Source organism: Drosophila mojavensis, unplaced genomic scaffold, assembly GCF_018153725.1.
Source record: "Drosophila mojavensis isolate 15081-1352.22 unplaced genomic scaffold, ASM1815372v1 contig_81, whole genome shotgun sequence".
NCBI classification, from domain to species: domain Eukaryota; kingdom Metazoa; phylum Arthropoda; class Insecta; order Diptera; family Drosophilidae; genus Drosophila; species Drosophila mojavensis.
The window spans coordinates 7,536,826-7,551,104 of NW_025318907.1; the positions used below are offsets into that span (position 1 = coordinate 7,536,826).

General features: G+C 40.2%; 5 protein-coding genes across 6 annotated transcripts; 2 read left to right on the plus strand and 3 right to left on the minus strand.

Moving 5' to 3' along the window:
• Window positions 1–84: 84 nt before the first annotated feature.
• Window positions 85–1,417, minus strand: LOC6580995 (synaptosomal-associated protein 29). Its single transcript, XM_002006750.4, has 2 exons — window positions 1,041–1,417; window positions 85–972 (listed from the first exon to the last, which is right to left on the minus strand). Exons 1-2 carry the CDS (start codon window positions 1,285–1,287, stop codon window positions 368–370), a joined length of 852 nt encoding a protein of 283 aa, XP_002006786.1. The 5' UTR covers window positions 1,288–1,417; the 3' UTR covers window positions 85–367.
• Window positions 1,418–1,697: 280 nt separating this feature from the next.
• On the plus strand, window positions 1,698–4,164 carry LOC6580996 (thioredoxin-related transmembrane protein 1). 2 transcript variants are annotated; one of them, XM_032730753.2, is made up of 4 exons: window positions 1,698–2,061; window positions 2,648–2,809; window positions 2,877–3,051; window positions 3,325–4,164. In XM_032730753.2, exons 1-4 carry the CDS (start codon window positions 1,877–1,879, stop codon window positions 3,823–3,825), a joined length of 1,023 nt encoding a protein of 340 aa, XP_032586644.1. In that variant the 5' UTR covers window positions 1,698–1,876; the 3' UTR covers window positions 3,826–4,164. The 2 variants fall into 2 exon arrangements, with proteins under 2 accessions (XP_032586644.1, XP_002006787.1); XM_002006751.4 differs by having other exon boundaries at window positions 1,699–2,061; window positions 3,346–4,164.
• A 410-nt stretch (window positions 4,165–4,574) lies between these two features.
• LOC6580998 (U4/U6.U5 small nuclear ribonucleoprotein 27 kDa protein) lies at window positions 4,575–8,917 on the minus strand. The gene is made up of 3 exons (XM_002006753.4): window positions 8,778–8,917; window positions 8,428–8,716; window positions 4,575–6,865 (listed from the first exon to the last, which is right to left on the minus strand). Exons 2-3 carry the CDS (start codon window positions 8,658–8,660, stop codon window positions 6,565–6,567), a joined length of 534 nt encoding a protein of 177 aa, XP_002006789.1. The 5' UTR covers window positions 8,661–8,716; window positions 8,778–8,917; the 3' UTR covers window positions 4,575–6,564.
• Window positions 7,113–8,353, minus strand: LOC26528489 (eukaryotic translation initiation factor 6). Its single transcript, XM_015164558.3, has one exon. It carries the CDS (start codon window positions 7,967–7,969, stop codon window positions 7,232–7,234), a length of 738 nt encoding a protein of 245 aa, XP_015020044.1. The 5' UTR covers window positions 7,970–8,353; the 3' UTR covers window positions 7,113–7,231.
• Window positions 8,918–9,743: 826 nt separating the features above from the next.
• Window positions 9,744–12,821, plus strand: LOC6580999 (1,4-alpha-glucan-branching enzyme). Its single transcript, XM_002006754.4, has 4 exons — window positions 9,744–9,945; window positions 10,320–10,489; window positions 10,810–11,750; window positions 11,812–12,821. The coding sequence occupies exons 1-4, from the start codon at window positions 9,851–9,853 to the stop codon at window positions 12,676–12,678; spliced, it is 2,073 nt and encodes a 690-aa protein (XP_002006790.1). The 5' UTR covers window positions 9,744–9,850; the 3' UTR covers window positions 12,679–12,821.
• The last annotated feature ends 1,458 nt before the right edge of the window (window positions 12,822–14,279 follow it).

Genomic DNA, 14,279 nt, shown 5'->3' on the forward strand with positions numbered 1-14,279 from the left:
TTAAGTCAGTGTTGTAAAGGACGTGCTTAAATCTGCGTTTGCACGCTGACCCAAGTCAGTGGTTTGCATCGAGAGCTCTAATCATTTAGAATATACACTAATTTAAGTATTTATTTAAACATTTTCCTGAAAATGAACACAAATACCAGCTTATACAAATATCTTTTTTGGTGCATACAATATAATACAAAATAACAAACAAAAATAATAAACAAGGAATGCTCAATGATGGCGACAAAAACCAAGATTTAGTGGTTTTCATTAGAGGCGATACGATTAATATGCATTCGAATTTATGGGCTATTCTATAGTATAATTATATATAAAATCATTTCTAGTGAATCAATTAGGCATCGAACCAAAATATTCACTTTTTTAGGAGCTTATTCATTTCTTTGTTTTGCTTGACCAAATTAATGTCCACGCTCTCAATTTTGTAGTTCATATTGTCTAGCAAACTGTTCTGCGACTCAATTTCAGTGCCCAAATCAGTGGCCAAGAACTTGAGGCGAGACAGATTATCGCACATCTCATCGAGATTCGATTCCAGTTGCTGCTGAAAAGGGTTCGCAGCGCGTTGCTGAGCCTGCGCCTGGCGCTGATGAAAGGAACTTCTATCGTCTCGAATACCACTAACTGGATGATTGTCATACCGCTCTGTTGGTGACATCGGCTGCTTGGGTATCGCACCACCACCAACACCACCTGACATCGAATTGATATTTGAGTTGGCCTCCTGAGATACTTGACTGCCAGAAGGCGAGGCAGTGGCCGTTGGAGCATCCCGATTGCCCGACAAATAGTTCTTAAGGCCGCCAAAAACACTTTTTAATCCGTTCAAATGACGCTGACTAAATCGCAGTGTAGAGTTTATTTCATCTAATTGATTTGAGGTCTTCTCTAGTTGTTCCCGCTGCCTGGCCAGCTCCACAGCTGTTGCTCTACCCACATCCTCCGTTTCGTAAAGTAGACCTAATAACGAGATTATTTAATTGGTACGCCCACAAAAAAATATGTACTTTTTTTTTATCTGAACATACCCAAACTCTTTTGCGTCGAGTCCAGTGTACGCTGCTCTATTTCTCTGCGCCTCTCCGCGTAGGCCTGTCTCTGTGCTGCGATTGACGAAGATGTTGATATCTCGTCATCATCTTCAAACGGATTCGTACTGCGTTGTGCCTTTCCTTCACTTGTTCGCGTGTTTCGCAAAAACAGGTCATCGTCTACGTCTGCAAACTTATCTATATCAAAATGATTATCCACTGGCTGCAGATAGTTATTGGCCATTTTTTAAATGCGTTTGACCAATAAGCACAATTAATAGAATAATTTAAATATGTTAATTTTGTGGTCACTGTGTCCAATTTAATTTTAATATAATATTTTTTCTTTGTTGTTATTCGTTTTACTTATCGGATATACAATCGTTATCTAGTAGAAATATCGATAGTTGGCTTACGATGATCAGAACAGTGCGCTAACAGATTTTTGTTGCTAACGCAACGGCATATGTACAACAGTAATCAATAATATAAAATACTAGAGATTTGTCAGAATTTTCATATTTTTATGGGTAGAACTCGTGGTATTTAATAACAGATGTATACAATTAATTATTATAAGATGCATTGGTTAGTGGAAACACTTAACTGTAAATATTCAAAGAATCGATTATACGATAAGTCATCTCTAATGTCAATCTACATACTAACACATCTCTACTGTATCGGACCGGACGGCTCCGTGTCCGCAATTTTTACGTTTATTTTAAACAAAAGAAAACAGATCTAAACAAAGGAAATAATTGTGAAAATTTAGCAAAATCATAACAAAATTAAAAGCGTTTTTCAAAATATATACAGAACACCTTGCTACCATGCACTGTCCCTTAAAAATTTTGACCGCGTCATGTGTCATCGTGACGCTCTTCGCTGCACAAAACGCTGCTGGTGACCGTTCTTCGACGGCAACGAAAAGAGTGTCGCAGGCAAATGGCAACTTAATCGAGTTGGACGAGGACAATTGGCATTTAATGTTAAATGGCGAATGGATGATTGAATTGTAAGTAAATCGAGCGATGGAAATAAACGAAAAAATCAACGCAGACGCAGTTTGTGTGGGGTGTTGCCGGTAAGCAGATACTACAACAGCAATAACCAATAACAGAAACAACAACAGCAACGGTAAAGCTGGTGTTGGAGCTGGTTCTAGTTCTGTGGAATGTTGCATTCCGCTTAGTGATGTGCGTTGAACGTTTCTGATTGGCTACGTCATTTGCTGCGTGCCTGAGTCATGAGCCGGCAGCTGCGTTTTTACAGCTGTTTTCGGCACAAACAAAAAAATAAAATGAATAGTTTTAAACAAATATTGGAGCAACATAACCAAAAAATAGACAACGTGTGCTTTAAATTTCCTTTAGGATATACATAAATTCATGTTTAAATATGTAAAAATATTATGCTAGAGATCTAGGCGTATGCCCTTATATACGGATTAAGAGGATGTGTTTAAGGCGAAGGCATCCAGTCTTACAAATAATAGGATGCCTTTTTACTTTTAGTCTCTTTCGTAAAAAATTAAATTCTGAATATTAAGCGTTCATATAATAATTAATCACATTGTGCATCATCACATCTTTTTCCTGCAGCTTTGCTCCCTGGTGCCCTGCCTGCAAAAATTTGGCGCCAGTTTGGGAACGCTATGCGAGCACAGCTAAGGATGTTAATGTCAATGTGGCCAAGATTGATGTAACCACATCGCCATCGCTTAGTGGACGCTTTTTTGTCACCGCTTTACCCACAATTTATCAGTAAGCTTAAAATATACATACGACATACACTTTGTAAATATTAATGATACTTTTGCATTTAACGCAGCGTGAAGGATGGAGAATTCCGTCAATATCGTGGCGCACGCGATGCCGATGCTTTGTTATACTTCTTGAAAAAGAAGTCGTGGCAGAGTATTGAGCCGCTGTCCTCATGGAAAAAGCCCGACACCATTCATATGTCCCTTCTATCCTATTTCTTTAAGCTGTCGCACACATTGAAGGTACATAACCCATGCAATCGCTTGTTTACGTCTGCTTCGGTTTGATTATGTCGTAGCTTAGTTCAATGGACGCATGCGGAAGCTTATCTCGCGAGATTGGGCCAAGAGGTTATATTCCATATATTCTCTATCTCCCAATGAACTGTAACAGTGGTGCAAAGCCGGTTTAATTAATTAAATTTACCAAATCGGGCTCAGTCATTGCATCATAAGTTTCCGCACATTCCCAAGCTTTTGCATAATGAATATGTTATATATTGTATATACTAATAGCGCACACAAAAACTCTTTAAGGATTTCAACGCGCGCCTGCAGGAGGAATATGGATTGCCCACCTGGGGCTCCTACGCATTGTTTGCCATCGCCACAATATTTGTGGGAGCTGCCCTGGGGTTGATGCTTGTGTGCATTGTGGACTTTGTTTACCCACCAAAGAAAGCACAGCGTCAAAGTTTCTCCGAGTCGCAGGAGCATCTAGCCGAAGGAGTAGAGGACCTAGCTACCGAGGAAATCGAAGATGACGAGGAAGCTGTCGAGCATGAGGGACGCAACAGCGATGACGATGATGATGAGGAAGAGGAGGAGGAAGATGCCGAAGTAGAGGCGGAACAGAAGAAGCAAAATAATGGTGACACTGCAAATAAAAATAAGTCCGAAAACAAGGTAGAGAAAACAGAAGCGACAGACAAATCGGCCGGCGATGAGGCGTCTGAGAGCACAGATAAACCCAATACAGAACAGGTGCGCAAGCGTAAGCCCCGCAAGGCGGATTAGAGTATGCTCGAGGTATGCTGAGCGACGCGTAGGGTGGCAACAAAAAGACTAACATAACATTACAAAAGAAACAATCGAAACATTTAGCATTGTAACAAACCAACTTTCTGCAATTTGTTGGTAATTGTATTGAATTGTTCAATTTCGCGCACAATACGAAGTAATTTTGTCTCATTTGAAATGTATTCCAATTGAAGCTGCAGCAAATTATTTCTCCCACACGCGAGGACTTTGCTAAGTAGCAAATATTCAAGTATCGGCAATCGCATCCTAGCACCAACATGTATTTCATAATTATAAAGGAGTAACAATAATTAAATAGTTAGTCATTTTATTTAACGTTTGCATTTCTCATTGCTTTCATAGTTTCACTTCTAATCAATGTGTTCACATTTACTTACAAGAAAACCATATTTTTTCAATATTTTTAAATTTCCCGAATACAACGGCAAACTGTATTAAATTTGTGTATTACAATTGAAATTGATGTGTCTTTCGTCAATAAGCTAATGCAAATATTGCATTTAAAACCTCTTGATCCAGCATCTTGCATTAAAGCGACCAAATAACATTTGAGCTGAAATTAAATAAAATGATAATGCAACGAGAAAAGTAAAAACTAAATTTTAAGAATTCAATTCATTGAAAAATAATACAATATATTAAAATCATTCAATGTGTATTTTACTGAAGTGTAATTCTATGTAAAACAATCACCATTAAACACTTTAAATAAAATGATATATACATTTACTATTAAAATTTGCTTCTTATTGATTATAAAAGAAAAGTAACATTTTTTATTTGGTGTGCGCAATTTGAGACTACATTTGACGTTTGATTGGTGGCAGCCAGCCCTTCATCCGATGCTCATCCGCCAGTGTGCTATCGAGATCCAGGCAGGACATGCGCGCCAAGCTCTCTTTGTACCCGAGCAAGTGTTTCGCATCCAAGTCGGATATGTCGCCATGTGCTTGATTACCCATGTAGAAGGCTCTTTGGCACTTGCGTGCGAAATCCTTTTCTAGCGTCTTGTCGACGCGCAGATAGCGTCGGCAATTATCCGCCACAGACGATGAACGCTTCCGTATTTGAATCTCGCGGTGTTGGACAAATGGCGACAGCGGGGTATCCTGCAGCTGAGCAGTTACTGCGCGTGTATAGAAGCCATACTTGTTCATTGTATCGGATCTAAAATTTTGAATACAGTGTTTTGTTTTTGTTTTTTTCCTACACAAATATTTTCAAACAGGAGTCGAGAATTATCTGGCTAGCGCGTGACGTAAATGAAACAGACTTATTTCTCATTTGTAATTTTGATGTATTTGTATTTTAGTCGTTTGTAATTTACAAGTTTGATCTAACTTAAATGTCAAGAGCGAAACTAAACCAAAGATTTACATTTTTTATACATTTATTTTTATTTTATTAAATAGGTTTATAAGTGTATGAAAAATCCCTGCAATTTTGTTATGTTTAAAACTACAATGACAATATATATGTAAGTGTGTGTGTGTGTGTATTTGCCAAATTTGTTGTTTCTTAGAAGTTCATTGTTGCCAAAGTAATAACTATTGTTTACACATTGTTATTGTTATTGTTACTGTTATTAGTATAAAAAGGTATAAAAGTTGTACATATAATTATGTATTTATTTCATTTGCGCCTGCACTTAAACATAAACTTGTTTAATCTGCCTGCTTTGTTGTTGCTTGGTTTTTTCGTTTGTATTTTTCACTTGGCACTTGTGATCAATGAATTAACTGTTGCTGGTTTTTAAATATATTAAAGAGAAACAAAATGACAACATTTTGATTGTGAAACAAATAACAGATTCAACAAATGGCTATGGCTATTGTAGATTCGATGCGATTTAACGGTAGGGACTTTGAGGGGTTTGTAGGTACTTGGTGTGTGTGTGTATAAATAAATTTCTATATATAAAATATATATTTGATATATATTTTTTTGGTTGTAAAAATTGTACTATTGCAGCGTATGGAGGAAGTTTGTGGGAAAAGGATTATCGGGGTAGGGAATATTTTGTGTGTATGTGTTCATGTTTTCAAATACTTTAAGTAATTGTGTATGTGTGATAAATTTTGGATTTTCAGTTAATTCGTCTGTTTCTTTTCTTTCGCGGTTTTAACAAACGCCAAATGCTTACACTGATATGCATATGTATGCAAGCATATTGTGTGTAAGTGGTTTTCTGACAGCAAAGAACATTCGTAATTACTTTAAATATTTAAAAAGCATTAATCGTGTGCATTAAACATTTTGCAAATGCAACTGAAAGCAAAGAAACGGACAAAAAATATATGATTCAAGTATTCGAAACAAAGAAAAAAGTGCGGCAGCAAGCAACTAGTGCTGCCACCCATCAATTTCTGGTAGCTATCGATAGCAATTTAGTACATTTTTTGCATTAAGCTTTCAGTTACACTTGTGGGAGGGTTGGTGGCGTTGCCATCGTTGTAAAATTAACTCTTGTTTTGCTTTGAAGGCGCGCAAAAGCTAATTTTAAAACAACGCAATTGACTTAAACTACTAAATAACTGGCTAGTTATATATGAGGTATTTGTATGTGTTGAGTGATGATTGTGGAAATTTTGTGTGGCGAATTTGGGGAATTTTGTAAACCGGTCTATTGCATAAAATTGCAGGTCCGTCGCCTTGCAGTCGCAAGGGACGTGAAAAAATGTAGCAGTAATATTTTAAAAAACTAGTTGCCGCTGGCTATGCGACAAAGTCGAGCGGCCGATTGAAGCCACCCTTACGGTTCATATACTGGCGATACTTGCGCTTGAGGATTACATGCACTTCACCAACATCGTTGCCCTCGACTTTCTTGTTCTTGGTGGTGTCAAAGGTGCAGAAGCCCATTGTCTTCAGCATCTCAACCTCTTCCGGCGATTTACCCTCCAGATCTGCTTCATTGATCTTTGGACGCTCCGCAGCTGCATTCGCTGAATTGTTCCGTGTGGCGCGCCTGGATGTCGAAGGGCCTGAGCTGCTGCCTGCACGACGTGAACGGGATCTGTGAAAGGATATGAGAGAGAGAGAGAGAGAGAAAGCGTCTCCTACTTAATGAACTGGAAGTTGATTGCATTTAAATCAAAATGGAAATACATAAATGCACAGATGCATTTATATAGGATGCACTTGGGCAAACTAGGGCAGGGTCATTTGTACATATGTATGTATACATTATACGGTTGTTTGAGGATCTAATTATGAAACGTGACGCCTTTCAATAATATTATACAACCGGTTATGCACCAAACTTATTTGTGGTCGTCTTGTATTTTTGCCAACTGTTTACAAAGGATAACAAAATCAATGTGTGTGTATGCGTGCGTGTGTGTGTGTGTACTTAAATATAATAGAAAGCTGTTTTGTTCGCTTAGGACATCTCCTCGATGAGTGCGGCACGCAGCTTTGTCGTCACCGTCGCTGGCTGGGCTTGATTCAACTTGAATACGCTCTCAATGACGGAAATCTCGGTGGCTGTTGTATTCATGCCCACAAACGAGATCCAATCGTTGACGACCATGCCGGCAGCCAGGACTTCACTGCCACGATTCACAGTGCCCGCAACTAGAGGCACTTGCAGCAAGGACGACAACTCATCTTGATCCTGAATGCTTGTCTTGGGATGCACCATGCCGCCTTGATTGCTCAGCACTGTGTAGGAGCCGACGAGCGTGTTGTCGGCAATGGTCTGCCGAAAGACTTCTACATTGAGCACGTCTGCTATAATTTCTTCCGTCTCCTTATCCAGATCGGGATGCACCAGGGCCACATAGTCATTGCACGCAATCACGTTGCCCAAAGCAGACAGACGCTCCTCGACACGCTGTATCTTAACGGCATCCGGCAGACTGTTGCGCAAATGCTGCAGCTCCTCATCGGTGGTGGAATGCGGTACTAGCAGTCCGTTGCGATTGCCGACGGTGAGCCGGCCAATTATGCGGCAGCCACCGATGTTGGCATGGACGACAGGTATGGTCTCGGCTAATTCGGCCTCGTAGGCACTGTAGAAGGTCTCCGAGCCACCAATGGCAACCAGGCAATATGTGTTTGTTAATTTACTGAAGACGCCAATATCGTCATTGTTCTCGAATTGCACGCGCAGCGCCATTTTGTGTGAGATTTAGTATTATATTTTTTGATGTCGAACAATAAAACTATATTCGCTTCGAGCTCTGTCCGCTTTCTAATGCCCCACACTTTACGCTGTATGGTTTTAACACAATCTAATAATGTACTTTCAGCTGTGTTGTGAAATTCGTGTATTTCGCTTCACGTGGTAATTTGCTAAATAGTTGCCGAAAGAACAATTGATCTGGGGATGGCAGACAGCGAACTAGTGTGCTGTCAAATCGCACGCACAGCACACACAGGGCTGCATTATAACAGCAAATAACAGAACTAGTTCGTTTAAATTGCCACGCTTTTAAATTAAGCTTTTATCACGAGGCATACTAAGTTGTTTTGTATAGGTATGGTTAGTGATTATATACGTAATAAATGTGTTAAAAAATCGCTAGTACTTTATACTTATCGTTGTGGTTTGGTACACTACACTTGCTTATTCACCTCGAACGCCTTCCCCTAGCACGGTCACGCTCGCGCTCACGCTCACGGTCCCTGTCACGGCTGCGGCTTCTTTCGCGCTCACGATCACGTTCCCGCTCACGGCGACTGCTGCTGGTGCCAATCCCAATGGCTTCTCTTTCTCTTGAGCGTCTTTCTCGGCGCTTTTTGCGCTCTGTGCGCTCCTTTTCCCTTCGTCTGTGTGCGGGCGAAGCGGGGCTGCGACTGCGACCCATCTTATTCCTTAATATTTATGTGTACGTTTTTTAAACGTTTACAAATATACAAAGGCCTAAGTAGTCACATTTTATTAACATTCTTATTATGAATAATTAACCATCGCGAACACTCACCGTTGCTTAATGCTGTGTCTAACTTAAATTGGACGACACCGGCATTAAGTCGAACGCTCTAAACCTAAAACTAAATGTAAAAACGAAGTGCGTTCCTTCACACCCGCGACGCCAAAACAGACTGCAAATGGCCGCTTGTCACAACAGCTGATTGTGGTTCACATTTAGGAGTTTTGCATTTTTCGGAGTATAATCAGTGTGACCATTTTTCTACGAACACTCGATATTCCATATTCGATATCTCTCGGAAATACCAAACTTTGGTATCGAAATGTCAAAGGACAAAAGATGCTTTTAATAATAAAACACACCATTTTAAATAAATTGAATAATGCTATTATTTTCCTTATTTCGAAAATTGTAGGGCCCAGCGATTATTCCTAAAACATTTCAGCTATTTTTTAATTCCCAACATTTACCGACAAAAGATCGATAAGTCTTATTAATAATCAGTTTTTAATATTTTTCATATTTCGAAATTAAGGACTTGTTACATGTTGGTCTAATTGTTTAATTGATCAAATTTTGATTTTAAATTCTAGATTAATTTAAACGGATCACTCACAACATAAGTTCAATTGAAAAAGGTCATCGGTAGCATTAAAGTACGTTAATTTGAGTGTGTTGTGTGGAATGTGTATGTAGGAAGTAGCATCACATAGCAACGATCACTTTGATATTACATATTTATAATATTCTCTTCAACCTTTACATAATGAAGATTCAAGCTGCCGGCGCCAGCTAAGCGTAAGCGATTCCAATTAACCTACCTACATATTGCCCACATAGACAAATTATCGCATTATCATCTTTTGCTCTTATCAGCAGCAAGCTATGCAACTAATTGCCATGTTGTTTATATGCGCGAATAAGCACAACAAAACACAATAATGAATAAGCAGAGCAAACAGCTGTTACTTCATGCCGAAAAGCTCTTTATCAAAGCTTTTGTATTGGGGCCCGCACTCGCTGAGCATCGCAGTTCTCAATTTGCAGGCAGCGCCGGTGGGTGCGCCAGTACCTTTCATTTCGTTGTTATTTCTGTGTATTTTAATTTTTAAGCGACTTGCAAGATGGGTGATCCAATGAAAGTGGAAGTTAAGGACATTGACAAGCTGCTCGAAATGGATGGCTATCTGAAGCCGTTCGAGCGTGAGATTCGTCGCCGGTAAGTTAGAGTTGTCATCACAGAATGCGGTTAGCGGTTAGAGACGCGCGTCATATAATCCGAAGTTTTCACCGGCTGATAAGCGGATCAGTGTGGAATAGAGCAGCAGGTTGTTGTTGTTTCAGTTGCGCCTCACAAAATCATATCAACTGGCTTTGCACTGCTGCCCGAAGTGCAGTTGGAAAAGTGAGGCGGTCAATGTCAGTTGAAGGTCGTGTGTCTAATTTATTTCGCTTTTTTTGCTTTTTGCGTGTGCGTGCGAATGATGCCCTGGTGCACCGCAAACATTTGGAACTGCCGTCGCGCCATTCATTTGTATTGGCCTTGAGAACTAAACTTGATTTCCGTGTTTTCTTTCATTAACTCTTATACAGGCATGGCGTACTGAAGGATTGGATTGCGAAGATTGATCAATGCGAGGGCGGCTTGGAAGAGTTCTCGCAGGGCTACAAGTACTACGGCCTACACTTTCAGCCGGATAATTCAGTGATTGCACGCGAGTGGGCGCCGGGTGCAAGAGATGTGTATCTTACTGGCGATTTCAGTGAGTATACAAAAATTTATTAGAGCCGAAATGCCCTCTTCAATAAATGTGAAATGAAAGATCAGATATAGTTCAATATTCGGGTCGTTAAGGATGTGCAAGGGAGCTAGCACCAGTTTTCGCCTCGCTTGCCGATTCGCTCTTATACTGCCAATTTAAAAGCTATTTAAATATCGATAGCCGATCAAATGAAACGTAATCGATTGTAGAGAAAATTCGAATTTAAAAAGTATATTTTCATTTATTGATTATGGTCATTTTAATATCGATTATTAAACAGTATTTATATTATAAATTGACCTTGACTTAAATTCCTCCAGACAATTGGCACTGGGAATCGCATCCGTACAAGAAGCTGCCCTTTGGCAAGTGGGAGCTTCATTTGCCCGCCAATCCAGATGGCAGTGCGCCAATTAAGCATCTTAGCGAGATAAAAGTCATCATACGCAACCAGCACGGTCAGCTATTGGATCGCCTCTCGCCCTGGGCCAAGTATGTGGTGCAGCCGCCCAAGAGCGCCAATCAGGGAGTCAACTACAAGCAGTATGTGTGGCAGCCGCCAGAAGGAGAGCGCTATCAACGACAGAACGCACGACCGCCCAAGCCCAAGTCCCTGAGAATCTACGAGTGCCATGTGGGCATAGCCTCGCAGGAGCCTCGAGTGGGCAGCTACGATGAGTTCGCGGATCGCATTGTGCCGCGCATTAAGCGACAAGGCTACAACTGCATCCAGGTGATGGCCATCATGGAGCACGCCTACTACGCCAGCTTTGGCTACCAGGTGACCAGTTTCTATGCGGCTTCCAGCCGCTACGGCAACCCGGAGCAACTCAAGCGCATGATCGATGTGGCCCACGCCCAGGGTCTCTACGTGCTACTTGATGTGGTGCACTCGCATGCGTCCAAGAACGTGCAGGATGGCCTAAATCAATTCGATGGCACCAACAGCTGCTTCTTCCACGACGGCGCACGTGGTGAGCACGCCCTTTGGGATAGCCGTCTGTTCAACTATACGGAGTACGAAGTGCTGCGCTTCTTGCTGTCCAACTTGCGCTGGTGGCACGATGAGTACAATTTCGACGGCTATCGCTTCGATGGCGTCACCTCCATGTTATACCACTCGCGCGGCATCGGCGAAGGCTTCAGTGGCGACTACAACGAATACTTTGGCCTCAACGTGGACACAGATGCACTCAACTATCTGGGTCTCGCCAACTACATGCTGCACAAGCTGGACCCTGAGGTCATAACCATAGCTGAGGTGAAAATTGTATTCCAACTCGTACTTCTTCCTACTTCTAAATTTGTTTTCTGTTTGTCAGGACGTTTCTGGCATGCCGACACTGTGTCGCCCCGTGTCGGAGGGCGGTATTGGATTTGACTATCGCCTGGGCATGGCCATTCCAGACAAGTGGATCGAGCTGCTGAAGGAACAAACCGACGATCAGTGGGACATTGGCAACATTGTGCACACGCTGACCAACCGACGCTGGATGGAGAACACGGTGGCCTATGCCGAGTCCCACGACCAGGCGCTTGTCGGCGACAAGACCATTGCCTTCTGGCTGATGGACAAGGAAATGTACACGCATATGTCCACATTGTCAGAGCCGTCGATAATCATTGATCGTGGACTGGCACTGCATAAGATGATTCGTCTCATCACGCATGCATTGGGCGGCGAGGCATATCTCAATTTCATGGGCAATGAGTTCGGGCATCCCGAGTGGCTCGACTTTCCGCGCGTGGGCAACAATGACTCGTACCATTATGCGCGTCGCCAATGGAATTTGGTGGATGACAATATGCTAAAGTACAAGTACCTAAACGAATTTGACCGTGCCATGAATGAGTTGGAGGAACGCTATGGCTGGCTGCACTCGGGCCCCGCCTATGTGAGCTGGAAACACCAGAGCGACAAGACAATCCACTTTGAGCGCGCGGGTCTCGTTTTTGTGTTCAACTTCCATCCCACTCAGAGCTTCAGTGATTATCGCGTGGGCACCAACTGGGCTGGCACCTATCAAGCTGTGCTTTCCTCCGACGATCCCCTCTTTGGCGGCCACAATCGCATCGACATGAATTGCAAGCATCAATCGGATCCCTGGGGCCATGCCGGTCGCTCCAACTTCATTCAAGTCTACACGCCTTGTCGCACCGCCGTCGTTTATGCCAGAATCAGCGATTAGATGCGTTTGTTGGCTCACTTTGTTGATATGTAATTATGTATACTTATATATATACAACCGATAATCTGTGAATTTCAAAATTAGCTATAGTTCTTGTTTATGTTACGACAGCCTCATTGAAATATATACACAGTTGAGATATAGCTCTACAAAATGAGTTTTCTAATTTTAGGAATCTTTAATGGAAGAATGATAATCTCGACTTCATCATTCATATTAAAATGAAGTGTGATAAAAATGATTTAATTCCGTCATCCACTTACCGCAATTATTCAATGAATTTCCATTAAGACAGACTGATATTTTCATTTTTAAATTTTTATTTTAGTTCTTTATTTGCTTTGAATTTTTAAAATTGTATTTTTGTTGTCGTTTATAATAAATATATATTCATATATGTATAGGTAATTATTATTCATAGACTTTTTATACATAATGTATTCTACTCATGTTTTGCTTAATTATTTGCTTGCAGTTTCGTTCATTCGTTACGACTTACATAATCTACATAATTATCTTACAAAAAGTGTGCCTAACTCTTTTATTGTTTTTGTTGTTTTTTTTTTCTCATTTTTTCTTTCTCTTTTTCGATCTTAGTATAAATATGCCTTGAATCCTTATCATTGTCTTCCAATAGTTATAGTTAGTTAGTCCTAAGCAATAACTTTAGGTTTTTGTTTCGTTTTGTTTTGCATTGTGATTATGAAAAAATACTTTGATCTTAACTATGGTACCGCGCTTAGTATTAACAACTTAGGTCAGTGCTATGCTTCAATTCTTAGGCCTAACTTTAATCATAATCAATGTGTTGTTCTTAACGTATGCGGAGGGCTTAACAAAATTGCAAATAATATATTGGTTTTTTTTTTTTGTTGCTTTTCATTTGTTTTTTAAATAATATACAACATGTGGGGAAAGGTGAGTGGATAGTCTCTGTGATTTGGGGAGCAACAATAAAGAAGATAAATAAAATAAAAAATAAATAAATACGGCCAATACGCTAAATGAAATACGCTGCATAGCTGCCAAATAATCAAAGTGGCTTCATCTATATATTATATAGAGTATATATATAATGCAAAGGAACAAATTATTTATGTATCTCATTTACATATGTATTTAAGAGTTAGTTAAAAGTATTAAAATATTTAGTAAGCTGAAATTCAGTTTGTATCTATATATATTCTATTTTTTGTTAGCAAATAATACAGATTAAGTTGCTTGTTTTATCAATAATTATTAAATTAAATTAAACATAAATTTTGTCTGGCGCTGAGCTCTGCTGCCAGCGCCTGGTCAAAATCTTTGTTAGAAAACTGGGCTCGGGTGTCGTATGTTTGGTTATTTTGTTTTTGCACTTAAATATAGGCTTAATGCTTAGAAAATAATTTAAATGTTTGAAATTTACAGAATTCATTGCACAACACTGGCTGTGCGTGAGTGAGTGCGCGTGTGTATGCGATTATGCATCTGTGTGTGTGCCTACATCACGAACAACATTTCCTTGCTTTCTTCGCTTTACATGAATAATGCATATGCATATACTATATACATAGTACATATGTGTATGTATAGGATTCTTCCGTATGCTTAATGTATTA